At 54.2% G+C, this 26,249-nt stretch overlaps 3 protein-coding genes across 3 annotated transcripts; 2 read left to right on the forward strand and 1 right to left on the reverse strand.

Annotated features, from left to right (window-relative positions):
• Window positions 1-34: 34 nt before the first annotated feature.
• On the reverse strand, window positions 35-2,507 carry DXO (decapping exoribonuclease). Its single transcript, XM_029944776.1, has 7 exons — window positions 2,158-2,507; window positions 1,527-1,888; window positions 1,117-1,352; window positions 808-1,027; window positions 556-691; window positions 329-423; window positions 35-246 (listed from the first exon to the last, which is right to left on the reverse strand). Exons 2-7 carry the CDS (start codon window positions 1,880-1,882, stop codon window positions 96-98), a joined length of 1,194 nt encoding a protein of 397 aa, XP_029800636.1. The 5' UTR covers window positions 1,883-1,888; window positions 2,158-2,507; the 3' UTR covers window positions 35-95.
• STK19 (serine/threonine kinase 19) lies at window positions 2,419-8,620 on the forward strand (the record flags this gene model as incomplete). The annotated part of the gene is made up of 7 exons (XM_029943151.1): window positions 2,419-2,677; window positions 2,825-2,961; window positions 6,319-6,414; window positions 6,730-6,869; window positions 7,687-7,784; window positions 7,894-8,041; window positions 8,186-8,620. Coding segments are annotated over 7 exons (924 nt in total), but the record flags the coding sequence as incomplete, so codon positions are not given.
• A 619-nt stretch (window positions 8,621-9,239) lies between these two features.
• Window positions 9,240-23,962, forward strand: LOC115296291 (complement C4-A-like). Its single transcript, XM_029944774.1, has 41 exons — window positions 9,240-9,325; window positions 9,464-9,662; window positions 10,115-10,316; window positions 10,527-10,597; window positions 10,678-10,766; window positions 10,978-11,060; window positions 11,240-11,336; window positions 11,477-11,582; window positions 11,685-11,817; window positions 12,246-12,361; window positions 12,467-12,646; window positions 12,791-12,973; window positions 13,106-13,291; window positions 13,407-13,565; window positions 13,849-13,975; window positions 14,151-14,225; window positions 14,509-14,706; window positions 14,798-14,909; window positions 15,001-15,071; window positions 15,348-15,487; window positions 15,603-15,812; window positions 16,063-16,114; window positions 16,226-16,315; window positions 16,451-16,660; window positions 16,837-16,912; window positions 17,075-17,231; window positions 17,329-17,445; window positions 17,552-17,723; window positions 17,923-18,155; window positions 18,229-18,396; window positions 18,765-18,824; window positions 19,811-19,904; window positions 19,982-20,168; window positions 20,293-20,383; window positions 20,520-20,594; window positions 22,444-22,546; window positions 22,705-22,794; window positions 22,885-22,983; window positions 23,084-23,167; window positions 23,425-23,557; window positions 23,702-23,962. The coding sequence occupies exons 1-41, from the start codon at window positions 9,261-9,263 to the stop codon at window positions 23,841-23,843; spliced, it is 5,235 nt and encodes a 1,744-aa protein (XP_029800634.1). The 5' UTR covers window positions 9,240-9,260; the 3' UTR covers window positions 23,844-23,962.
• The last annotated feature ends 2,287 nt before the right edge of the window (window positions 23,963-26,249 follow it).

Genomic DNA, 26,249 nt, shown 5'->3' on the forward strand with positions numbered 1-26,249 from the left:
GGGACGACTCGGCGCAAGAAAACACAGCAGGAAGAACCACCTAGAAATAGGCTTTTATCTGTACACATGGAGACAGAACCAGCCTGTCTGAAGTCTTAGGCCTTGGGGGATGGTGTCTTGGGGGATGATGGGAGGTCCTGGGTCACGGCCTCCACATACCACGTGGGCAGGAAGGCATAGGGTGCATCTCGATGTTTAGACACTGTGACTGGGCTGCCAGGCTCCCAGGAGAAGAGATGGACGAGCCTAGGGGGCACATGGAGTCATAAGTTGAGGACTGGAGACAAACTTCTAGGACCCAGAGGGCAGGGACAGATGAATGCCTCACCTGGGGTCATCCTGGACAACTGTGTTCTGGGCAAAGCTAAGGAAGGCGGCACAGAAGTTCATGCACACGGAGGGATTCCAGCCATCACGGTCATTCTGGAGAGGGCCGAGGAGACAGAAGACAGGTAGTGAGGGCAGAGAAGGGGCAAGGTGGACTGTGACCTGGGACACTGGACCTGGGGTGTTGGTGTGGGGGTACAGGTGGGAGCTGCAAGACCACTGCCTTACCCTGACATATTCGAACATCTCCATGGTAGGAAAGGTCTTGAGGGAACAGATGAAACCCTCTGGGTTACGGAAGCCAGCAACGACTTTTGGGACCCCCAGAAGGAATGACTGAGCCCACCATTTCAGGAGCTTATGTCTGTCAGGAAAGGCAAGGGGTCAGTAGGACCCCTCCTCCACCCTCCAGCCTCTAGCCCCAGTCCCGTTTCCAGCTGTCTGTTCTAGGCTCTCACCCAGCCCACCCCCATCCTGAACCTGTAGAAGCTCCTCCATTGGCCTGGGCTGTGCATTTCTTTGGAGGTCTTGAGCTCCACATAGCAGGTGGGGGGCTGTGTGGATGGTGCCTGGGGGTCTGTGCAGTCTACCTCCCCTGAGAAAAGCAGAGGGTGGCTTCCCAGGCGGCTGCGTAGTACAGAGCAGAAGGCCACATTGGTGTTAACCTCCCCAGAGGGGTCCGGGGAGCTTCCAGGTTTGTCTGCACAAGGAAAGAAGCAGCAACAGGAGTGGGGGCTTTCAGTCTCTGGGGAAGGGGGAAGGTGCTACAGAGCTAGGGGCAACTCTCACCTGCACACATGTACTGCTCAAACTTGTACCCCATGTACATAAGCTCTCGGAGGAGGGGTGGCCGGGCAAGCCTCTGGGCCCGAGCTGCCGGCGTCTCTACCTCACTCAGGTACAGTGTCCCCTGGAAGCGGGAAGCTGCCAGCTGCCAGCCCTCCTGCCGCTCATACGGTGTGGTCAGCAATTTTGTCAGGTGCCCTCTCCATGTCACTATGGCCCCTGCCAGCCAGCCTGGACCCCTAAGAGGGAGGAGTTAGAAGCTGAAGGTCTGATACAAGCATTAGCTCAGATGACTCCCTCAAAGAATATCCTAGGTTCCTTCTAAAGACTGAACTCACTCCAGGTTTGGCTCTCCTAATTTTAGAGGGTAGCTGCAGGTCTCTAGATCTACCTGTGTGCTATGTTTTGCTCACCCCTCCAGCTGGCCTCGGTGATCCAGGAGCCAGTGTAGCAAGTGGTCCAGCCCCTCCCGGATCTCCTCGTCCCTGGGCTGGTATCGATCAGGGTATCCGTCTCTGAGGTCAAAGTTAGGGCCTTGACCATTGGTAGGGGGTGGGCTGTAGTAGCGCAAGGCTTGAGCATCTCCATGGTACTGGCGTTGTGCATCCAGGGAGAAGCAGCCTAGTTCTGAAGGGCGGCGGTAGAAAGGGAAGGGCCCAGAGTAGAGGGCGGGGTCTGTGGACATTGAAGGTGCTGGGCTAGGAAGTTTGTTCCGAGGCTCAGCTACCTCTACGTTTTCCATTTTTCTCTTGGTCCCTCTGCGATCCATGAAGTCCTGAGAACGGGGGAGGCAGGGGGGAGACAGGGAAGTTACCCTTTTTCAGAGGAAGCCCAGAAAGGGGGGACCCTGGATCAGGACTAAGCTAGCCTCCGGATGGCCAGGCTCTGGCCCTGAAACAGAACCAAGGCTAGGTGCACTTCCCACCTTTTCCCTTGACCTACACCCCCACCTCCAGATGCTCCAAATTCAGTGAGCTGAGGAAGGCTGTCTGGGCTCAGATCAAGGATCTGGTTGCCTCAGAGCCCACCAATTTCGACCTCTACCTCTGCGGAGCTACGACTTCACGGCAGGTGTGTCCAGAAGTCGGGGAGGTATGCAAAGGTGGCTTCCGCACTCCGGGACGCAATCATTCAGCGACAGTGGCGGGCAGACCTCTCGGGGCCGCGCAGGGGGTGCGCTTTACCCTGGGAGGTGAACCACGACCCGGCCGCCTGCAGCCCCCAGCCCACGGGTTCTGGTGCCGGAGTGCCCGCAGAGGAAGCCAATCCCCGCAGGCGTGCGGCGGCCCTCCTCCCGGCTGACCGAGAGAGGAGGCTGACGCCTTCCTCGTCCCACGTCGTCCTTCCACCCGGCCGCCCGGTCTCCCGGAAGCCCAACGTCACTGCTCTGCGCCGGAAGACGCTGTCTTCGCGTCCTCTTCCCTCAACACCGACCTCCTCCCCGGCAGCCTGAGACCCCAGGATATGAGCCGGAAGAGGCATCGCCTGGTCCCGGACACCTTGGGGCTGAAGAGGCGGCGGGAACGGGAGCAGGCCGAGGCGGACCCTCTCAGGGGCGAGTCAGGTAGGCGTGGCAGCCCCGGGCCTGGGCGGAAGGCCCCCCCCCCCCCCCCCCCCCGCTGGGAGCGGCCTCGCCCGCCCGGTAGCGCGTGAAGGGTGCGCCGCGCCCGCCGCCCCCTTCTCTTCTCGGTGACCGGGTCTCTCCGCCTAGGGTCCGCGCGCGCGGCCGTCGCCGAGCTGGTGCAGCTGTTCCCGAGAGGCCTGTTCGAGGACGCGCTGCCGCCCATCGCGCTGAGGAGCCAGGTGTACAGTCTCGTGCCCGACCGGACGGCGGCCGACCGGCAGCTGGTGAGGGGCGTCGGAGCGACGGACGCAAGCTGCTTCCCTGCCTCGAGGGCGCTCCCTAGGGCCCCCATCACTCCGACATCCGGGCGGCCAGCGAGCCGCTCTGCAGTTCAGGAGGCGTCAGGTCTCCAGGCCGGGCACTGCGGGGCTAGAAATATGCCACAGACCCTGTTAAAAGACCCTCTGGCAGTAGAGAGCATGCCACATCATGGAAGTGGAAGAACGAATCTTTTGGGGAAACTGAGTCATCGGGCATAGTTGAAGCTTTACAGCGCTGGGAATGCAGGCAGACGTCAGATTGCGGCAGACTGTGCATCAGTGTTGTTTCTGCCTTACACCGAAGGCGATGAGCTAGGAGAGAATGTTAACCGGCAGAGGGAACGGTGTGGTGTGTGGATTGGAGGGAGTGAGATGAGGCAGGGAAATGGGCGGGGAAGACAATGAGGCTGAGAAGTGGTGAAGGCCTAAGACAGGGGAGTGTAGGAGGGAGGGTGAGGATGGGTGGAGGTGGGAGATGTGGCCAGTGGGAAGAGGGAGTAGTCCGGGATCACTTAGATTTTCTCAATGACAGACTGGTGGAGTGAACAGAGTAGGAGGACGTCGAGTTGTTGGGGGAGATGACATGTTTGATTTTGTACGAGTTGGAGGTGCTTGGGGAGCGTCCAAAGGCAAGTGTGTAGTACAGTTGAATATGAGGGACTGGAGAGAATTCCGCACCAGTGCATAGAATTGAAGTCATTGAGATGTGAGCAGTGGTTCAGTCTGGGTGTGGGTGAGATTGGGTAGGGAGAGTGAGTAGAGGATTAATTTTTAATTTTTTTTACAAACTTTAAAAGATAATGAAAGCTACGGCTCTTTCTCTCCAGAAAAATGCATATATGCCACATACATACAAGGTGTATGTGCAGTTTTTGGCAGGGAAGGGGGATTGTTTCAAGATCCTCTGAGGTCCAAGGTTAGGACCTCAAGCTTATTATTATTTTTTAATGTTTATTTATTTTTTAGAGAGACCAAGCATAAGTGGGGGAGAGGCAGAGAGAGAGAGAGAAGCCAAAGCAGGCTCCGGGTTCTGAGCTGTCAGCACAGAGCCCAACGCGGGGCTTGAACTCACGAACTGTGAGATAATGACCTGAGCCAAAGTCGGATACTTAACCAACTGAGCCACCCAGGTGACCCAAGGACCTCAAGTTTAGAGTGAAAGGGACAAATCTACAAAGCTGAGAGATACCCACATTTAAGGCAGTGTTTCTCAAAGTATGTCCTGAGTTCTACCTGTATCAGAATTATCTGCTATTAAAAAAAGAAAAAAAAAAAAAGAATTACCTGGGCTGCTTATTCAAAAGTACAGGTTCTTGGGACACACCTAAGGCTAACCCATTAAGATCTCTTGAGGTAGGACCTGCGAATCTACGTTTTGAATTATTGTCCCAAGTTATTCTTAATGTGTCTTAAAAGTTGGGATCCACTGATGTAAGGGGAAAGCAGAGAAAGAGGAGTCTGTGGAAGAGGCTGAGAAGGAATTGCCATAGGTAGGAGGAACCCAGGAAGAGGCCTATTGAGAAAGCAAATAGATTTTCAAGGAGGTGGAGTAGTTGGCAGTGTTAGAACCTGTGATTTAAGGTAGTGGTTGGTAAAGAGATCAAGTGAAATAATATCCAAAGTCTGTCCATTGGATTTAGTAGGTGGAAGGTTAATGGCGACCTTTCAGGAGGAAAAGAGGAAAAAAAAGGAAGATGGAGACTAGCTCTAGTCTCATGAGGAAGCAAGTTAGATGGAACCACTCCTTATAGAGTATTTGTTGTTTTTAATTTACTGATGGTAACCTAAATTTTGAAAAAGCTTTAAAAATTGCACAAAGGGAAATACACACACACACACACACACACACACACACACACTTTACAGAATGTTTATAAGCAGATACCCGTTTAACTACCACCCACGACAGACTACAGAACAAGCCAATATCCACATACATCACTCTCCAATCAATATGACTTTTGTCCCTTGGAGGTGTGATAATTGTTCCTTGGGTTTTCTTTATACCACTTATGTGTTTACCTGAAAACAGCAAAGCTCAATTTTATTCATTTTGGATCTCGATATAAACAAAATCCTACCATATGTATGTATTTATATCTTGTTTTATTAGATGAATACTTTTGAGGTTCTGCTCAGTTTCACATAAAGTTAATTTCACAGATTTCTATTTTATAAATATGTCAATTTTTTTCTGTTCTAGTGAAAAAAGTTTTGTTTCTAGGAATTTGTTAATCTATCATCTGAATTTTTAAATTTATTGGTGTAAAGTTAATAGTTTCATTTTATTGTCTGTCGGGTGTGTAGTGATGACCCTTTTTCATTCTTTTTATTGACTATCTGTGCTCTTTGTAGGTTTTTTCCCTCCCATTTTCTTGATCAGTCTTACCCGTGGCTTACCAATTTTTAAGTCTTTCAATGAATTACTGTTTAGCTTTGTTGCTCTCTCGTATGCATGTTTTCTATTTTATGAATGTTTCCCCTCTACTGTTGGGCATATTTTAGTTCTTTTTTTCCCCCATTAGTTTCATCCTTTCTTCCTTTCTAGTATACACTTGTCAGGTTGTAGTTTATCTTAAGTACATGCTGATGTATATAGTTTGGGCACATATTTTAGTTATTAGTCAGCTTAAAATATGTTTTAACTTCTTTTGTGATTTTTTTCTTTGAGGGTTGAGTCAAGAAATGTATGTCTTAATTTGAAGCATTTTCGTATTACCTGACACAAATGATATTGTGGCCAGAGAGCATTTGAATTTTATTGAGACTTGCCTTGTGCTATGTGGTCAGTTTTGCTAAATGTGTATGTATATTTGAAGAGAATATGTGTTTTTCAGTTATTAATTTCTTAGTAACTAAAGTTATTTTTGAAAGTTATTTCTGTAGTGATTATTTCATCTGTTCTATGAGTTTCTGAAAGGTAGATTAATATCCTTTTGCAATTATGGATTTGCTCTTATCTCTTCAAATATTTTCCCTACTTCTCACCTTCCCTCACCCCACATCTAGGCTGTTAATTCCTTGAAGGCAGGGCCTATGTCTCAATCACTATCTTATTTTAGTGTCTGGCACATGATTAGCCTTAGAAAATATATATTGATTGTTTGATGGACAGCTGATGAGCTGGGTGGATGGGAAGGTGGGTAACTAATTTGAAAAGACTGTTTAATAATCTACCTGATTCTCTACCCACAGTTTTTCCTTTGCTTAGAGAAAAACTCCCCAATATTGGCAATAAAATCTCTCTGCCCCAAAGTGTCCAGAGTATAGCAGAGCATCTTACCCTCATACCTTTCTTTTTACTCCTATCTCCGGAGACAGAAGGAGCTTCAAGAGCAGGGGGAGATCAGAATCATCCAGCTAGGCTTTGACTTGGACGCTCATGGAATTATCTTCACTGAAGACTACAGGACCAGAGTGCGTGTAACTGTTTCGTGTGTGTGTGTGTGTGTGTGTGTGTGTGTGTGTGTGTGTTTGTGTGTGAGATGGGTGTGGGGGGCAGACAGGGTAATTGGAGAATGGAATAAAAAGAAAAAGAGATAATTCTACTCCATATCTCACACAGAGGGCACAGGGCTCTGGTAAGTAGTAATATGAAGGAGAGGAAAAGGAGGAAAAGTATGAGAGGTAGAAAGACATAAGTGAGAGAGAAAACAGGAAGAGAAATGTCCTGGAGATGGAGGTCCATGGCCAAGGCTGGGGCCACACCACATCTCTCATCTCTGGTTCTAGGTCCTTAAGGCCTGCGCCGGCCGACCATATGCTGGGGCAGTGCAGAAGTTTCTGGCCTCGGTGCTTCCAGCTTGTGGGGATCTTAGCTTCCAGCAGGACCAAATGACACAGACCTTCGGCTTCAGGGACCCAGAGATCACGTGAGACTTGGGGCGCCAACGGAATCAGGCATCTGACATTTCCCTGCCTCCCTCTTGCCCCATCCTTTTTCTTCTGGTGCACCTATCAAAATAAAGGACTCTTATTTTTAGTATAATGACCTAAATTTGTACTTCTCCAAGAGAGGAGGCCTGTCTTACCTGGGGCCTTGGACTAAAATTCAGGAGATCTTGGTGGCTAATCCAGTGAGTTTAGAGGCCTGGCAGACACCATAAATGCCTGCTATGGATCTTGCTGAGACTAAAAATGGAGAAATGGTAGGAGCTTGGATGCCCCTAAAGCTTTCACATTAAAAAACAATGACCAGGCAAGGATGAAGGAAAAATACCATTTTAGGGGGCCTTATCTGCCTCAGGTTCCCTACTTTGCAACCTACGGTATATGTGAAAGCATTTTTTAAACCTTTTAGTAAGATGTAGGGGGAGCCGTGTTGAGGCATGCGTAGGCAGTGGCAGGAGCACAGAAGAAAGGCTCTCATCTCTCCCCTGGGGTTGGACCGAGTGTGTCAGGGCTTATGGTCAAGGAAGGCTTCTGAGAGAGAAGCTGCTTTAGTGAACAAGTAATACTAACAGGAGAAGAAAGTCGGGGACCATCCAGGTAAGGGGAGTGGACGCAAGGGCACGGAGCACTGTACATCAAGGTGTGGGCAGAGAAACACTCCAGAGTGGGTTTCTGTTATCTAGTCCCCTGGCATGGTTGCCCATGTTTTTGTGGAGACTTAGTGTCCAAACATCCGTGGGCAGGGAGGGAGATGGCTCTCAGAGCTGAAGCCTCCTCCTGGCTTCCCACCCTTCTTAGGCAGCTGGTGAATGCTGGAGTTCTCACGGTCCGAGATGCTGGGAGTTGGTGGCTAGCCGTGCCTGGAGCCGGGAGATTCATCAAATATTTTGTTAAAGGTATTCCATTCGCAGCTCAAGCCCTCAGTCCCTCAAGAACAGCTTTTGGTGGCTCCTCAAGGCCCAAGCCTTATTCACCTTTCCCCCCTCTCCTATACCACTTCTCCAGGGCGGCAGGCTGTCCTCAGCATGGTCCGGAAGGCCAAGTACAGGGAACTACTCCTTTCAGAGCTCTTGGGCCGGCGGGCACCTGCAGCGGTGCGACTCGGCCTCACCTACCACGTGCATGACCTCATTGGGGCTCAGCTGGTGGACTGGTGAGTCTGCCCCCGCCTCTGGTAGATGACAGACCAATTACCCAAGGTTGGATTCCCTTCTGGGAACAGCCCAGGCCGAGTTCTGAGTTTCCTCCAGTCTGTGGGCCTAGGTATATGGTTCCAGTCCTGTCTTTTCTTTTACAGTGTCTCCACCACTTCTGGAACTCTCCTCCGCCTGCCAGAGACGTGAGGATTCTGCTTGTCATTGCATACCTCCCCGGGGTGGGGTGAGAGGGATCCAGGAGTACTGTCCTGTGGTGGCTGAGGCAGGGTCACGTTGGGAGCCAGGATGGGTGTTGAGCTTGCATCTGCCGAAAGGGTCAGACGTGACTGCTGCTGTTTACCTGGGCTCTCGCCCAGTGGTGGGGTTTGGGCAATGGTTCTCTGCCCTTCTGTGGAAGTGGAGCCAGAAACCATATCAAGGCCGCGGCTGTTGCCTTTCATGCAGCAAAAGTATTGCTGTTACTCTCTTGGGATAGCACAGTGGGACTTCTGGGGAGGCTGATAAGGGAGGGCAGAGTTCCCTTTTCCTACATGTTGGGTTAACACTGCAAATAAAGTGCTTCTTTGCCTGTACTATTTCCTGGATGCCTTTTGTTTAATGTGATGTATATTTGGGCACCTTGTTTGGGGGTAGAGTTCAAGGCAGACTTGGGCCTGAGCTTTGCCTCATTGTTCAGAGAAATAAGTACATTAAGGTCAGTTCTCCCTGAAGGATGGTGAAGGTATGCCCGAATTTCTGTTAGGGCTACACAAAGGAAAGGCCTGGTGTCATTCATGTTTTGTGGGGGTTGTGGTAAGAGAGAAGTGTCTTGTGCCCATCTCTGTGCTGAGCCACGTTGGCTGCTCCTCTACCCATGCCAAATGGACCATGTACACACACACACACACACACACACACACACACACACAAACACACACAGATACACCCAGTAGCGGGGGGCTGCCCAGGCACTGGGATGAGAGGGGTTAACAGGGAAGGACAGTATGTAACTCTGGGCCAGGATTTCCCCAGAGACCCAGGTGTCTGGGATGTGTGCCCTACCCCCTCCAAATACTGGGCCTGGGGCCAGTTGCATTTCTTGCCTGTCACATGGTTTCCCAGCTTAGCTTGGCCAGGGGAGGAGCAAGGTCCAGAGTCAAATCTTCTCCAAGCCCTGGGTTGACTAGAAAGGAGCAGGCAGACAGACGGGTCTGATCCCTCTTGGGTTCTCCAGCCATGAGGCTCCTTTGGGGGCTGATCTGGGTGTCCAGCTTCTTTGCCTTGTCCCTGCAGAAGCCCAGGTCCTGGAGGAAGGACACTGTAGTGCTTGAGTGGGACAGGGCTGGTGATGGGAGAGCAGGCGTGGGGGACCTAGGTGTGGAGCGAGGGGTGGAGGGGCCTGGGTGTCACTGAATGCTGACCCTTCCTGTTCTCCCTAGGTTGCTCCTGTTTTCTCCTTCTGTGGTTCACCTGGGGGTTCCTCTGTCCGTGGGGCTGCAGCTCCAGGATGCTCCCCAGGGACAGGTAGTGACAGGATCAGTGTTCCTGAGAAACCCATACGACTTGAAAGCACTCTGCTCCCCACAGGTGGACTTCATCCTCAGCTCAGAAAAAGACTTCATGCTCCTTAGCCTCCAGGTAACCAGACTCTGCTCCCTTCTGCTTCTTAGCACCTCTCACCCTGTCACCCTGTTCCCCCGTCTTCTTTTTTTTTTTTTTTTTAATTTATTTTTGAGAGAGAGAGAGACAGAGTGAGAGAGTGCAAGCGCACCAGTAGGGGAGAAGCAGAGAGAGGGAAAGAGGGAGACACTGAATCCAAAGCAGGTTCCTGGCTCCGAGCTGTGAGCACAGAGCCCAGCTTAGGGCTCGAACCCTCAAGATCATGACCTGAGCCAAGGTTGGACACTCAACCCACTGAGCCACCCAGATGTCCCCACCTCTGTCTTCTTATAAGTATTTTTGCCTTCTCACTAGCCTCCCTCCCCTCCTCTTCTCCCCCTATCCCTACACTGTTGCCTTTCTTGTTTCTGTCTTGGACTCTGGCTTTTTCCTTCTGCTCTGTCTCTGACCTGCTCCCTCTCTCCTGACAGATCTCCCCGAAAGATGCAGAGAGCTGTGGCCTCTACCTCCTCCTTGGTGGCCCTGAGGTCCAGCTAGTGGCCAAGTCACCATGGCTGAAGAATTCTCTGTCCAGAAACACAGACACTCAGGGTGTCAACCTGTTCTTCTCCTCTCGCCGGGGGCATCTCTTTCTGCAGACTGACCAGCCCATTTATAACCCTGGCCAGCGGGGTGAGTGTGGGCCCCAGAGCTTCTACCTTTGGCATCCAGTCTGCTCAAGAGACGTTTGACACCCTCTAAGTGAGACAGCCTGAACATGCCACACAGGAAGGCTGCTTAGCAAATATTTGTTGTCCTTCCCCCTCCATCCCTCGGAGCAGTGGGGGCTGGGCCCACCCTTTGCAAGTGGATTCCTGCTCACCTCTTGCCCTCCTCTCCCAGTTCGGTACCGAATCTTTGCTCTGGATCAAAACATGCGCCCATCCACTGACACCCTTACAGTCATGGTAGAGGTAAGTCCCTGACCTCTGTCCTTCTGATCAGCAGGGCTGCTGATCTGACCTCCCACTCATGACCACTTCTCCCATTGCAGAACTCTCATGGCCTCCTCGTGCGGAAGAAGGAAGTATACACTCCCTCCTCCATCTTCCAGGATGACTTTGTGATTCCCGATATCTCAGAGTGAGCTCCCCCGACCTGGAGATGGCCCCTTACATCCCCATTTCCCCTGGCTGTCCCCCTCCAGGGGCCCGGTCAGACCTCAAGTTCTCCCCTACACCCTTCAGTTCTGGTTCTAACCCCCTGCCCCAGTCAGTCCTCTTCCTGGGAGCCAGGCCTCTGGCTGTCTGTGGGCCTCTTGCACAAATGGGCTGAGTCCCTCTCTCATTTGTAGGCCAGGGACATGGAGGATCTCAGCCCGGTTCTCAGATGGCCGAGAATCTAACAGCAGCACCCAGTTTGAGGTGAAGAAGTATGGTAAGAACTGGAGACAGGAAGGAAAGGCATCCTTCCCTAAAGGAGATATGGATAGAAGGAGAGGTGGTGGGGGCAGGGCAGGGGCAGGGAGGTATGGGTACCATAGCCCTGAGGGGAGGGAAATCTTGGAAGGGTCCTTTTGCTAGAGTCTGACCTGCCACCCCTTCTCCCTGGGTCAGTCCTTCCCAACTTTGAGGTGAGGATTTTTCCTGGAAAGCCCTATATCCTGACAGCACCTGGCTTTCTTGATGAAATCCAATTAGACGTCCAGGCCAGGTAACTATCCCTCCCTGACGTGGGGCACCCAGGGGTCCTGGTGAAGCCCTGCCTCCCCCTCGCCTCAGTGTGCTCCCCTGCCCCCGGGGACAGTGCCCTTATTTCCTAGACCTACCTTCTTTATCTCTTTGTGGCGGCAGGTACATCTATGGGAAGCCAGTGCAAGGGGTGGCATATGTGCGCTTTGGGCTCCTGGGTGAGGATGGTGATAAGACTTTCCTCCGGGGGCTGGAGAGTCAGATCAAGGTAGGAATGAGGGTGGAGGTGTGGCCAAGGTGAGGAGGGTGTGGGGGAAGGTGAGGTGGGAGACAAATCTCACCCCATGCCGTGTTTTCTTCTTTGCCCCAGCTGGTAGATGGCCAGTGCCATATTTCCCTCTCAAAGGCTGAGATTCAGGGTGCCCTTGAGAAGCTTAATGTCAATGTTGCTGACCTCCCTGGGCTGCGCCTCTATGTTGCTGCTGCCATCATTGAGTCTCCAGGTGAGAGGTTTCCCTTATTATAGCCCCAGACCCTTGCCTCTGACCTCCGAGCTGACCCTCTGTTCTTCAGCATCGACACCATCCTCTGTTCTTCTTACACTTGTCGTGTACCTGAAGCCAGGAAAGACCCAAGAGACTGTCTCCCCAGCTGTGTTTCTGGGTCATTTCAGGAGATGTCTTTTCCCCCATCTGTTTTTTTTTCCCTCATCCTTCCATCCATCCCTCCATCTATCCAGCAGACATATGGTAACACTATCCGTGTGCCGGGTCCCGTGTTGGCCTCTGCAAACAGAGATGAATATAAAATGACCTGTGCCCTAAGAGGTTTACCGTCTGGTGGACAGAAAACACTCGAGCTCTGTTCCCCTTTGCTCTCCTGCTTCTCTCTCCTTGGCTATGGCTATCTGTCTTCCACCTCTCTCTTGCAGGGGGAGAGATGGAGGAGGCAGAGCTCACATCTTGGCGTTTTGTGTCATCTCCCTTCTCCTTGGATCTTAGCAACACCAAGCAACACCTTGTGCCTGGGGCCCCCTTCCTGCTGCAGGTTTCATCTGGAGGGGGAGGACGAGTTGGGGGAGGGGATGTTTCCAGGAGGGCACAGGGTCTCACTGGCCACTCTCTTTTACCTGTCCCACCCCCACTCACCTAGGCCTTGGTCCGAGATGTATCTGGCTCCCCAGCTTCTGGCGTTCCTGTCAAAGTTTCTGCCACGTTATCTTTTCCTGGATCTGCTTCTAGAATCCAGAACTTTGAACGAAACACAGATGGGAGTGGCCACGTCCTCATTCCCATTGCTACCTTTCCGACCATCTCAGAAGTGGAGCTCTTGGTAGGACTCCCACTCATGGGACAGGGTAGCGGAAGGAAATAAAGGCTGGCTGGCTTTCTAAGAATCCATGTCCCAGTTTGGGGAAGGAGCTGGGTATTGGGGTTCTTGCCACTGACCCTACGCCTGCCCTGCTCCTCTTTCCAGGTATCTGCAGGCTCCTCTCATCCAGCCATAGGCAGGCTCACTGCGAGAGCCCCACCCCCTGGTTCCCCGTTCCTGTCCATTGTTCGGCCAGATCCTCGACCCCCTCGTGTTGGGGACACTCTCAACCTGAACCTGCAAGCTATGGGCGTCAGTGGGGACAGCTTCTCTTATTACTACTACATGGTGTGCATAAGCTGGGTTGTCGAGGAGGGCGGGGTACAGGGAGGATCTCAGGCAGGAAAGAGCCCTTGGGGGTGGAGGGAATGGTTTCAGGATTGGGGATATGCAGTGAAGAGGAAGTAACTCTTGCCCCAGATCCTATCCCGGGGCCGGATCATGTCTGTGAATCGAGAGCCCAAGAGGGAACTGACCTCAGTCTCCGTGTTTGTGGACCATCACTTGGTACCCTCCTTCTACTTTGTGGCCTTCTACTATCATGGGGGCATCCCGGTGGCCAACTCTCTTCGAGTGGACGTCCAGGCAGGGACCTGTGAGGGCAAGGTAACTGGCATCGGGAAAGGTGGTGTGTCTGTGTGTTAGGGGGTTAAGAGAGAAAGAAGGCAGAGTGAAGAAGTTCTTCCCACTCTGACTGCCCCCCATCTCCTGCCTCTGCCAGCTGGAGCTGAATGTGGACAGCAGCAAGCCGTATCATCCTGGGGATCCTGTGAAGCTCCACCTGCAAACAGATTCTCGAGCCCTAGTGGCACTGGGAGCTGTGGACATGGCTCTGTATGCTGTCGGTGGGAGGTCCCACAAACCCCTCGACATGGGCAAGGTTTGTCAAGACCCTCTGTTCTCCCCAGCCCTCCCTCCCCTCTGTGGCTCATTCTCTTGCTATCCTGAATCCTGAGCCCTGGGCCCTGGGCCCAGCCCCTAGATATCACTCAAGCTCCCTACCAGACTACCCCCAGTCTTCTCTCAAGCCCAGCCCCTTGTGGTTTCTAGTTCCCTACTCTCTGTATCTCTTTCAGGGTTGCCCATACCCTGCCTTCTCACCTGAAGCTGAGTGGCCAATCTGACCCCTGAACTTGTCTGAAACATCGGCCTTTTCTTGCCAGGTCTTCGAAGTTATGAACAGCTATGACCTTGGCTGTGGTCCTGGAGGTGGGGCCAATGCCCGTCAGGTGTTTGAGGCAGCTGGTCTGGCCTTTTCTGATGGAGACATACTGACCTCAGTCAGAAAGAGTGAGAACGGAGGATGAAGGGGGAGTTGGGTGATGGGGAAATCAGGAAGGAGGAGGGGCCTGAGGGTGTAAGATGGGAAGAGAATTGGCAGGACGGGCCAGGCCAGGAGGAGGGGGCTGGGGGGGAGGTAAGAGGCCATGCACCTACTCTTGGCTGCAGTTCTGCTTTCCACCAGGTATGAGCTGTCCCAAGAAGAAGAAAGCCCGGAAAAAGAGAAACGTGAACTTCCAAAAGGCGATTCACGAGAAGTGTGAGTTGTGGGTGACTATGCAGCTATGCAGGACCACTTAGGCCCAAGGGTCAGGGTGGGGGGGCCTATCTCTTGGCTGCTCTGCTTTTGAGTGAGCCTTTATATGGTATTTGGGGCCAGAGACCCAAGTTCTGGGGTCAAAGGTGGATGGAGGCCCTCTCCATTGGCCTCGTTTGAGTTCCTGGTCTCTCAGGGTGGGTCCTTGTGTATGTAGAGGTCAGGGTGGGGAATGGGATGTATCTCCTTCTGGTTCCCCCCTGCTTACCCTCACCTGGCCCAGCAGTGGGCGAGTATGCTTCCCAGGTAGCCAGGCGCTGCTGCCAGGATGGCCTGACGCAGCTGCCCATGCGGCGCTCCTGTGAGCAGCGGGCCGCTCGTGTGCAGCAGCCGGGCTGCCAGGAGCCCTTCCTGTCCTGCTGCCGGTTTGCTGAGGACCTACGCAAGAAGTCCCACTCCAGGGGTCAGGTGGGCTTTGCCCGAGGTGAGGCTCTAGATAGGGCTGAGGGACAGGAAGGAGCACTTGGAAAGGCAGAATGGTCCTCTCCTCATTCCCCTGCACTGTGGTCCCCTAGCCTTACAGGCCCTGCAGGAGGAGGACCTGATCGATGAAGATGACATTCCTGTGCGCAGCTTCTTCCCGGAGAACTGGCTCTGGAGAGTGGAAACCGTGGACCGCTTCCACCAGTGAGGGGGTGTGGTGGGCCTGGCCTTCTCTCTGCATTGTGTTTGGGGCCAGCCCAGGGTGTGATGGGGCTTCTCACCTTTCCCTCCATAGATTGTCACAGGTGCTTCCTGACTCTCTGACCACGTGGGAGATCCATGGTGTGAGCTTGTCTGAAAGCACAGGTGAGATTCCCTGCCTGGACACAGGCCTCCTGCTTCTGTCTCCCTCCAACCTAGGCTCCCCACTTAGCCCCTTGCTCTTAGTATAGGACTAGGGACAGAGCCCTGGGGAAGTCTGTGTTGGCATGCATGGGAGCGGGGAGGCTAGAATGTGGTGGCCGGTGGGGGACAGATCTGGGTCATCCCCTTCCCCTCTCTCTCTGGGGACCCTGTGGCCATGGTGCCCCTCTGCCCTTGGTCTCTGCCCCCTCTCCCATTCCTCCCTGCCTCGTCCTCCAGGCCTGTGTGTGGCCACACCGGCCCAGGTCCGAGTGTTCCGTGAATTCCACCTACACCTCCGCCTGCCCATCTCTGTCCGCCGCTTTGAGCAGCTGGAGCTGCGGCCTGTCCTCTACAACTACCTGGATAGAAATCTGACCGTGAGGCCCTGCAGGAGCCTGAGCACACAGGGGAGTGGGTGGGAGCTGGGGCAGGTGAAGGGTGGGAAGCCTAACTGGGCTGAGGTTTTGGCCACCTCCGTCTTCCTGCACCCAGGTGAGCGTCCATGTGACCCCAGTGGAGGGGCTGTGCCTGGCTGGAGGTGGAGGGCTGGCCCAGAGTGTACTGGTACCTGCGAGCTCTGCCCGGCCTGTTGGCTTCTCTGTGGTGCCCATGGCTGCTGCTGCTGTGCCCCTGAAGGTGGTGGCTCGAGGGTCCTTGGAGTTCCCTGTCGGGGACGCAGTGTCTAAGGTTCTACAAATTCAGGTGAATGGAGCTCCCCTGAATCCAGGTCCCCAGGCTCCCAGATTTACACCTCCTCACCGCTGGGCCCTCTCTGCTGGCCAGGCCAGAGACCCAACACCCAAACCCAATGCCTTGGTCTGTTTACATCTTCTATGATTCTCATTCAACTCTGTCCCTGAAGTTCAAGCTCCCAAGTCCTGGGGAGTATGCATTGGGAAGGGCAGGCTGTGGTACTATGTGGCCTCTCACAGCTATGTTTTCCCTGAGACAGAAGGAAGGGGCCATCCACACGGAGGAGATGGTCTATGAACTCAATCCCCTGGGTGAGTGGCCTCCTGCCTCCAGCCCCAGCCCCTGTTAGTGTCTTACTGGGGTTGTAGGTGGTAGGGGGTGTGGGCAGCAAAACAGACTACCAGCTTCCCCCATCTCCACAGACCACCGAGGCCGGAGCTTGGAGATTCCTGGCAACACTGATCCCAATATCATTCCTGATGGAGATTTCAGCAGCTTTGTCAGGGTTACAGGTGGGAGCTGTCCTCCAGTCTCTTTCCGGGAGCATCCTCGATTCATGTGAAACCCACACACCCTTGTTTGATCCCATGATCCCAATGGGTTCCCAGACCTGCTCTTTGATTCTTAATCCTCCATCTCCCCTATAGCCTCAGATCCACTGGACACTTTGGGCTCGGAGGGGGCCTTGTCACCAGGAGGCCTTGCCTCCCTCCTGAGAGTTCCCACTGGCTGTGGGGAACAAACCATGGTCCTCTTGGCTCCAACACTGGCTGCTTCCCGCTACCTGGACAAGACAGAGCAGTGGAGTACACTGCCCCCTGAGACCAAGGACCGTGCTGTGGATCTGATCCAGAGAGGTTCTGGGCATGGGGTCAAGCAGGCATGGGGCTGGGAGAAGGCAGTTAAAGGAAGAGGGGCAGCCCAAGTGGCCAGAGGGGAGAAGAAGGGGGCACCTGGTAGGAATGGGGAATGTGGCCTCGGGCACATACAGTGGGAGTGAGTGTCACCTCAGCAGCTGCCTCTCCTCTCCAAGGCTACATCCGGATCCAGCAGTTTCGGAAGACAAATGGCTCCTATGGGGCTTGGTTACATCGGGACAGCAGCACCTGGTGAGGTTGGGAGAGTGTTTCTGGGTCTCAGAGAGGGGCTGGGGCTGGTGGGGGCAGAGCCAGATACCTTGGGAGGGTAAATAACCAGGTGCCTGAGGGAGTGGGAATGTGTCCCCTACAGGGATCAGTCGCTATCCCTAGTCATCCCCTCCTTCCCTCTAGGCTCACCGCTTTTGTGCTGAAGGTACTGAGTTTGGCCCAGGAGCAGGTGGGCGGCTCATCTGAAAAGCTGCAGGAGACGGCCAGGTGGCTGCTGTCCCAGCAGCAGGCTGACGGTTCATTCCAGGACCCCTGTCCGGTTATACACAGGGGCATGCAGGTTCGGGGCTGGGAGTTGGACAGAGGAGCCTAGGGAGGAGGACTCTCCCTGCCCCTCCCTGCTCCTGAGTGACATCTTTTCTACTCACTTCACCTAGGGGGGCTTGGTAGGAAATGATGAGACTGTGGCACTTACGGCCTTTGTGGTCATCGCCCTTCAGCATGGGCTGGCCGTCTTCCAGGAAGACAATGCAGAACAGTTGAAGCAGAAAGTGGTAAGGGCACCTAGGGGTCTGCCCCTTGCTCTTCCCCAGCTCTCCCCCTTTCCTCTCAAGAGCCCAGGTGTCTAGTTCTGTGACCTGCCTCTCTACTTTATCTTAGCAAACCTCCATCTCAAAAGCAAATTCCTTCTTGGGAGAGAGAGCAAGTGCTGGGACCCTGGGTGCCCACGCAGCTGCCATCACAGCCTATGCCCTGACTCTCACCAATGCGCCCAAGGACCTGCAGCGTGTTGCCCACAACAATCTCATGACCATGGCCCAGAAGACCGGAGGTGAATCAAGTTCTGGCAATGAGCCAGGGACCCCTTAGTGTGCCCAAAGGGAGAAATCGATTGAAAGCCCCAAGAAAGAATGAAAGCATAAGCAGAGATAATTGGGGTAGAATCAGGAGAGCCCAGCACAGAGAGTATCACTGGGCCAGTCAACAAGGACCTGGCCCCCATTCACCTGTGGGTCTCCCTTCACTTCCAGATAACGTGTACTGGGGCTCAGTCACTGGTTCTCAACACAATGTCATCCCACCCACCCTGGCTCCTCGAAGCCCGGCAGACCCTGTGCCCCAGGCCCCAGCCCTGTGGATTGAAACCACAGCCTACGGCCTGCTCCATCTCCTGCTTCAGGAGGGCAAGTCAGAGACAGCTGACCATGCTGCAGCTTGGCTTACTCACCAGGGCAGCTTCCAAGGGGGATTCCGCAGCACCCAGGTAGGGGTTGCCCTGGGGCTCTGGGGTAAGTGGTCCTGAGACCAATGGCCTGAGTCCTGCCTCACCTCCCCAGGACACGGTGATAGCCTTGGATGCTCTGTCTGCCTACTGGATTGCGTCCCACACCACAGAAGAGAGGGAGCTCAACGTGACTCTCAGCTCCATTGGCCGCAATGGGTTCAAGTCCCATGAGCTGCAGCTGAATAACCACCAAGTTCAGGGCCTAGAGGAGGAGCTGCAGGTGAGCCACTCCCTCACCTAGCTTACCATGACACCTGGGCCAAACACGGCCAGGCCAGAAGCCATCCCCAGTCCACCACCGTCCCCCTCTTGTGGAATCCCCATGACCTGTCTTGCTGATATCTTTGTGGTAAGACTTACTTGTTGTGTGACCTGGAGAAAGTCATATAACCTCTGAGCTTCATTTTTCTCATCTCAAAATTAATAAATGCAGAAGGTACCAAACAGGGTTTTTAGGAGGCTGAAGTGGGATAGTGCATGTGAAAGTGTGTGAGAATGTGAAGTGGAAGCGGAGAAGAGAATGTTTTCAGGGATGAAGTATCCTTCTGTGTCTTTCTGACGTCCCTTTCCATTTTCTGTTCCTGCAAGTTTTCCTTGGGCAGCACAATTAAAGTGAAGGTGGGAGGAAACAGTAAAGGGACCTTGAAGGTGAGAGCCTGTGGCACTGGATGCCTGGGACCCAACAGGGAGGGGCTGTGGTCTTGAGTGGGAGGCCTGAGGGCAGAGCTCATGGTTGGGGAAGGAGGGAGACACCCCAGGGTTGGTGGCCCCCGGGGCTCTTTCCTGGGTGTTTTCCCTCACTCTGGTCGCTACCTTCTCTGGGCACCCACCATTTCCTTTTACCCTTCAGTGCTGATGGTGCACAGACCCAGCACCTCAACCCAGGCTGCTCCCCTGCCCATGTGTCCCACAGCACCTCAGACGTGGCATGTCCCAAACCCCTTCTTCCTCCTGTGTCCCCTCATCTGGGTGATAGAGCCCCTTCCCCACAGGAGCCCAGCCGCCATTCTGGAGGCATCTTAGTGTCCCCACCTCAGCACTTCCTTATGGCCCTAGTAATTCCTCATCTGCTCCCCCTGCCACCCTGGGCTCTTGTCACTTGTTTCCTGGACCCTGCTAAGACGGTTTGGGAACTTCTCCCTACCCCCATATCTCACTCCTCTCTCGGATCCATTGTCCACACTGCAGTGAGATCAACTTCCTGAAAACACTAGTCAGATTACCACTGGAGAAAAGTCGGACTCTACCACATACACGGTTGAACCCCTGCCCACCTCCCCGGCCAGACAAAACCACTCATCTACACAGTTCTCTTTGCCTTCAACGTCCTCCTGCTGCTTTTTCCCAAGTGACAAACTCATTCTTCTTCAAGTTTTGGGCAGAAACCTTTCCTGAGCTTTCCATTCCAGCCTCCTCTGTGCACCATGAAGAGTGTTTGCCCCAAGTGCTGGCCCCTGTTCCCCATGACCCACCAGCTAACCCAATACCTGGGCCATCCATATTTATGGACTGGTTAGGAGGGCTGAGAGGGGCTGAAGGCCTGGAATCCCTCAGCCCAGGAGATGCCCCAGGTGTGGCCCTGGAGAAAGGTCTGGGCCCCAAATATCCCCTGTCCTCACCCCTTGTTGAGCCAGATCCTTCGTACCTACAATGTCCTGGACATGAAGAACACGACGTGTGAGGATCTTCACATTGAAGTTACGGTCATGGGCCATGTCGAGTACACAAGTGAGTGCTGGGGTCAGAGGCTGTGGGGCCCTCGGGGCTGGTGACAGGGGCCAAGCCACAACACCATCTCTATGCAGTGGAAGCAAATGAGGACTATGAAGACTATGTGTATGATGAGCTTCCAGCTAAGGATGACCCAGACACCAGTTCCCAGACTGTGACGCCCCTGCAGCTGTTTGAGAGACGGCGGAGCCGCCGTAGACGGGAGGCACCCAAGGTGGCTGATGAACAGGAGTCCAGAGTGCAGTACACCGTGTGCGTCTGGTGAGTGCTGGGGGCCGCACCCGACACAGGGGCACTGCTGGGCTGGGAGACGGAGGCAGGACAGAGGCTGGCACTGGGCATCTGTAACCCAGGGCACATGGGACCTGTACACCTCTCTCTGCAGGCGGAAAGACAAGGTGGGGCTGTCAGGCATGGCCATTGCTGATATCACCCTCCTGAGTGGATTCAACGCCCTGCGTGCTGACCTGGAGAAGGTGCAGTCACCTGCCCGGAGGGACCCCTGGTGCCCTCAGGAGCCCTGCTCCATCCCTGAAGCCATCCCAGCTGCTGAGCCCTGTCTTATACAGGGCCTGGGGCCACCTCCCTGTGACCGTCTCTCCTTTTCCACAGCTCACCTCCCTCTCTGATCGTTACGTGAGTCATTTCGAGACTGAAGGGCCTCACGTCCTGCTGTACTTTGACTCGGTGAGCAGGGAGAGGTGGCGCAGGGAATAGACCACACTGGGCTTACTGAGCATGTGCTACGAGGCTTCCCAGGAGACAGCTGTATGAGCAGCCAGTGCTCTTAGAGAGGACTTGTGATGTGAGCCAGGAGACAGGACAAGGTGTGCAGACTCGGGGGCAGGCTGGGGAGGTGGCATGGCCTGTAGGCCATGGGGGCCGGTGCCAGTCAGCAGGAAAGGACTTGAAAGTGAGCCCTTCATAAAGCTGAATTGATTCAACTTGAGGGCTACCTTTGTTTTTTGCTGTTGACCTTCCTAGTTTTTCCTGTTTTTGTTTTTTAAGATTTTTTTAAAAATTTTTAAATGTTTTTTAAATTTATTTTTGACAGACAGAGAGAGACAGTGCGAGCAGGGGAGGCTCAGAGAGAGAGAGAGGGAGGTACAGAATCTAAAGCAGGCTCCAGGCTCTGAGCTGTCATCACAGAGCCCAATGCGGGGCTCAAACCCACAAACCATAAGATCATGACCTGAGCCGAATTTGGACGTTCAACTGACTGAGCCACCCAGGCGCCCCAAGATTTATTTATTTTTGAGAGAGAGAGAGAGAGCGCGCACGCATGTGCACATGAGAGTGGGGGAGGAGTGGAGAGAAAGGAGAGGATCCCAAGAAGGCTCTGCACTGTCAGCTCCGAACTGAATATGGGGCTTGAACTCATGGACTATGAGATCATGACCTGAGCCAACATCAATTAAGCAACTGACTGAGCCACCCAGGTGCCCCTGGGGTTTGCTTTTGATATTAAAATGCATTTTCTTTTATAAAGTGATGATGGTCATAGATGAGTTTTTGTCTTTTCATGCCATTATTGGCTAAAACAAAGTATTATTAACCGTCTGAGGGCCTTCAAGTGTTTTTTGAACATTAACTGTAATCTCTTGGAGAAAATGTGAAAAAGATTTATTAATACTGTAACATCATTAGCCAGGTGTGTGTGGGCCAGGGAAGCCCCCTGCCCCCACCCCACCCAGTGCGTGCGGGGGGCACAGACCTTGTTAGCCTGGGAAGCCAGGCAGAGGAGTTTGGTTCAACACAATCGAAGACAAGGAGCCAGGAAGACTTCTAGGCAAGGAGTTGACCTAAGCAGCCCAGCTCAGGAGGGAGGGAAAGGGGCAGGGTCGGGGCTGAACTGGACCAGTGTGTACGTGAGGAGAGGGGTCTGGGCCTAAGCCGTGAGCCGCAGGGTCATGGAGGATGGGAGAGTGACAGCAGCTGCTATTAGGTTGTGACAGATAAAGAAGACCAGTTGCCTTGGTGAGGAAGCAGGGTGGTCAGGAGAGTGGGTGGGCTTCAGGGGCAGACAGGGGGGATTTGGAGAACTTACAGGTCCCACAAAAATGTTAATGGAAGAATGGGGCTGAATGCTTAGCTTGGGAATCATCAGCCTGGGAGGGTTTGGTGAAAGCCAGGGAGCAGCTGAGACCTCCTCAGGGACGTGCAGGGGACAAGAGGGGCCAGGGCTGGGGACTGCGCCTCTGGGAAGGAAGAAGTGGTGAGGAATGGCGGGGGCAGAACCAGGGATGGCCAGAAACCAACCTGAAGCTTGGCGAGTTTCACACAGAGTGTGTCCATGATGTGAGACTCTGCAGAGGGCCCAGGGGCACTGGAGACTGGAATGAGGTCACTATCTGGCAATGAGATCAGCAGAGACCTTGGGGAGCAGTTCTTAGAGTTCTGGCAGCCGGAAGGTAATAGAATATGATGGACACTGAAGATAAGACCAATGAGAACCAGAGACAGGTCAAGGATATGCAGCAAGTGGCCTACAGGGCCCAGGGTGTGTGCCCCTGACCTCTCCTCCCCACTGTGCCAGGTCCCCACCTCCCGGGAATGCGTGGGCTTCGGAGCCGTGCAGGAGGTGGCTGTGGGGCTAGTACAGCCGGCCAGTGCAGCCCTATATGATTTCTACAACCCCGGTGAGGACTTGGGGGACTCTTGGGAGGTCTGGAGTCGGTGTCCCCATATGGGACATTGGGACCTGGGGCAGTGGAGAGTGGCAAGGGTGTCCTGTGGCTCCTTGGGACTGAGGAGGCAGTGAGGGGGGCCTGCGTTCTAACTGCCCTCCCTTCTCTAGAGCACAAATGTTCTATCTTCTATGGGGCACCCACCAAGAGCAAACTCTTGTCCACGTTGTGCTCTGCGGACGTCTGCCAGTGTGCTGAGGGTGAGAGCCAGGGCCTGGGCCGGCGGTGGGGCGGGGGGAGACGGCGAGATCTCCCTACACTGTCTCATCTGGGGGATCCCCTGTCTCCAGGGAAGTGTCCTAGACAGCGTCGCGCCCTGGAGCGGGGCCTGCTGGAAGAGGCCGGGTACAGAATGAAGTTTGCCTGCTACTACCCCCGAGTGCAGTACGGTCCGTCTTCCCTCGCACCCAAGGCCTCTCTGCCCGGGGCTGCCCCTCTTGGCCGCAGGTGGGCCAAACCTGTGCTCCCGTCTCTTGCGCTCCCTCCTAGGCTTCCAGGTTAAGGTCCTCCGAGAAGATGGCAGAGCCGCCTTTCGCCTCTTCGAGACCAGAATCATCCAAGTCCTGCACTTCAGTATGAAAGGAGCAGATGGGTGGGGGCTGGGGGAGCTAGGGTGCTGAGGTCGGGGTTTGGGCCCGGCTGCTTGAAAAACTCAAGTTCAGAGTCTGAGCTCAAAGTCCCTTGGCATCGTCCGTATATAGGAAAGCAGTTGTATCTCCCCATTAGGGGCTGTGAGGGCAAAATGAGAGAGTCCGTGCGCAGCCCCTGGCCCTTCTTGTCCTGCACCTTCTCTTCTCCTCTCACAACTCTCGTGTACGTTATCCTCTCAGCCAAGGACACCAGGGCCACTGCTGGTCAGACCCGAAACTTCCTGGTTCGAGCCGCCTGCCGCCTTCGCTTGGAACCTGGGAAAGAATATTTGATCCTGGGCCTGGACGGGGCTACCTATGACCTCAAGGGAGAGTGAGTTCTCTGGGCCCCTCTGTCTCTTGCTTTCCTCGCACTTCATGAGGGAATGGTCCCCAGCACCCAGACTCTGCCCCTTCAGAAACCTCTCCCACATGCCCATCCTCATTGTCTCTGCTGACTGTCCCTTTGCCCCTACAGCCCCCAGTACCTGCTGGACTCGAATAGCTGGGTGGAGGAGCTGCCCTCTGAACGCCTGTGCCGGAGCACCCGCCACCGGGAAGCCTGCGCCCAGCTCGATGACTTCCTTCAGGAGTACGGCTCTCAAGGGTGCCAGGTGTAAGGCACAGGAGGAGCCTGCGCCAGGGAAGGGAGATGCCTGGATTGGAGCTGTGCCCTGGCTCCTGGAGATGGCCCCTGGGCAGAACCAGGGGCTCAATAAAGGTCTTTGGCAGCACAGTGTCAGTGTGTGTCTCCAGGACTGAGTGCAGTGCCCCTGCCAGGTTCTGAGGGCCCTGGGCCAGGATTTGCATAATCTTGGGCTCTCAGAGCCTAGATGACCCTTGGGGTGTCCAGCGCTCCCTGAACACTCCCACATGACACTCTGGGAGCTCGGTCCATCATAGGGCAACCCTGAGTAGACTTGTGACCCATCAGCCTGCACCCTAAGGATCCAGCACCACACCAAGGCCTCCCTTCTGCTGTGCCTGTGGGGCGCTCCTCTGTCCCGCTGCAGCTGGTCACTGGCCTCACGCAGAGCCTGTGCTCAGCTTAACACCTCAGCTCTTCTGCCTTATGAGTGGCTGTCTGGCCACACGTTTCCTGCTCTGCCCTTGTGCAGTGGGAGTTCTGAGGTCTCCTGCTTTTAGCTGAGATCTGGTCTCTTGAAAGCCTGTTGATGCTTGGTCTTGTTACCTGTGGCATTAGGTAACTTTCCCAGTGTTATGCATGTTAATGCACTGAGGAGACTGCGGTTTTACTGGGTGAACCCTTCTTACCAGCCTGCCTAGCTGTCCACCACGTGGGGGCAGCCCTTGGGACTTCAGGGCCGACCTAGGAATCCATCGAGAGAAATTTGCTGGGATCAGTTTTGATGGAAGCTGAGTCTGTTCAGCAGCCTGCCATTCAGTCATCCAACAGGAATTTGTGGGCCTCTCACTCCATTTCACACCTTCCTTGTGCCAGGTCCCCATCCCCCGTGAAATGTGTGATGTCCGGGGGCTGAATGGTCCTGTGGGGCACACAGTTGGGGCATCTGACCCGATCTGGGGGAAGTGAGGAGGGAAAGGCTTCCTGGAGGAAGTGGCATCTAAATTGGGTTCTGAAGGCTGAGGAGTCAGGCAAAGAGACTGGGGGTAGACAAGGACATTTGAGGCAGATGAAAATTAAGGCCCAGAGGCCACGGGCAGGACCCGGCATATCTGGGAGCACTGCATCATGTCTGAAACTCGGATTTGGAGGTGGGGCGGAAGAGAGGGCTGGCAAGGTAATCAAGTCGGTTTATGAAGGTTTGTTCACAATCATGCCAGCTTCCCAGGTCACTGTTCTTTTGACTGGAGTCCCCTCGTATTCCATGCAACCTTGAGACGTTCTGGCCTTCCTCAGGATTTCAGAGGCTTCCTAGGGCTGTTGCCTCCATGGCCCTGTAGCTGCCCATCAGATCTCTCTCCCCAGAGCTAGTCAGCATGGGGCGGCATAAACCCATAGATGAGAGTCAGGGATTCAGCTGCAGTTGTGGCAAGACAGCCTGGGTCTGGGCGGTCAGCTAGGAAGAAGGGAGCAGCTATCACTGACTGCCCAGCCCTAGAAATCCCGCCCCTGCTTTCTGCCTCCCCATCAGAGCCTCTTCCACCACGAATGCCAGCAGTTACCTCTTCAGGCTGGTGGGTGGCACAGCCAGTGTCTCCATGCAAGGTCTCCAGCCACATAGCCTGGACTCTGGGTAAAGCTTGAGGGGAGATCAAACCAGTCCTGGGTGCTGGGATCAGTTTACAGAGTCAGTGATGGGGAATTGGGGGATGGTCACCTCCCACCCCCCAGGCAGCCCTGACCTCTCAGCACGGTCATCCCTTTGACATGCTCTCTCCCTAAGCCCTTCCTTTGAGTCCCTGGACTGTCTCCTCACTCAAAAAAAGTGGTTCTTGATTGCTCTGCCAAGTCCCCAGCCCTTATGGCAACAGCCTCCCGGATAGGGCTAGACCCCTGATCTGTGGCTATCCAGTTCCTTCCTGGGGACTTTGGCATCTATGGGAGGGCATGTTCAGTCATGCTGGGAACCCTCCCTCACCCTGGGGCTGGCCCTGTAACCTGTGGCCTCTGACGCCAAAGGCAGTCCCATTCTGCCTGCACCTGGGATCCCAAGCAGCTGGACAGTAGAGAGAGAGGAGAGGGCTGGCCGCAGACAAAGAGGAGGAAGGAGCGAAGAGTGAGGAGCTGGCCCCTCCCTTCAGCTTTCCCTTCCCTTGTCCCTGGCCTTCCCAGGCCAGTGAAGTCCCCACTTGTGCTCTTCATCCAGCTCTCTGAGGCACCCTTGTATTTTACAGCTCGAGTTGGTCTCTTTTCATTGCGACCAAAGAGTGTATCAAGTACATAGTAAGGGCTCCAAATTAGGAGACCATGTAGTTCTTCATCTCTTTAACCTTTGAAGCTGAAATACAGCATGGTTAATAATTACACCGGGAAGACCCAGGCAAAACAGGCCGTGTGTCACCTCAACTCACAGTTAACAACATGCAGGCCACTTTCAACT

This window comes from Suricata suricatta, chromosome 7, assembly GCF_006229205.1.
Source record: "Suricata suricatta isolate VVHF042 chromosome 7, meerkat_22Aug2017_6uvM2_HiC, whole genome shotgun sequence".
NCBI lineage: Eukaryota > Metazoa > Chordata > Mammalia > Carnivora > Herpestidae > Suricata > Suricata suricatta.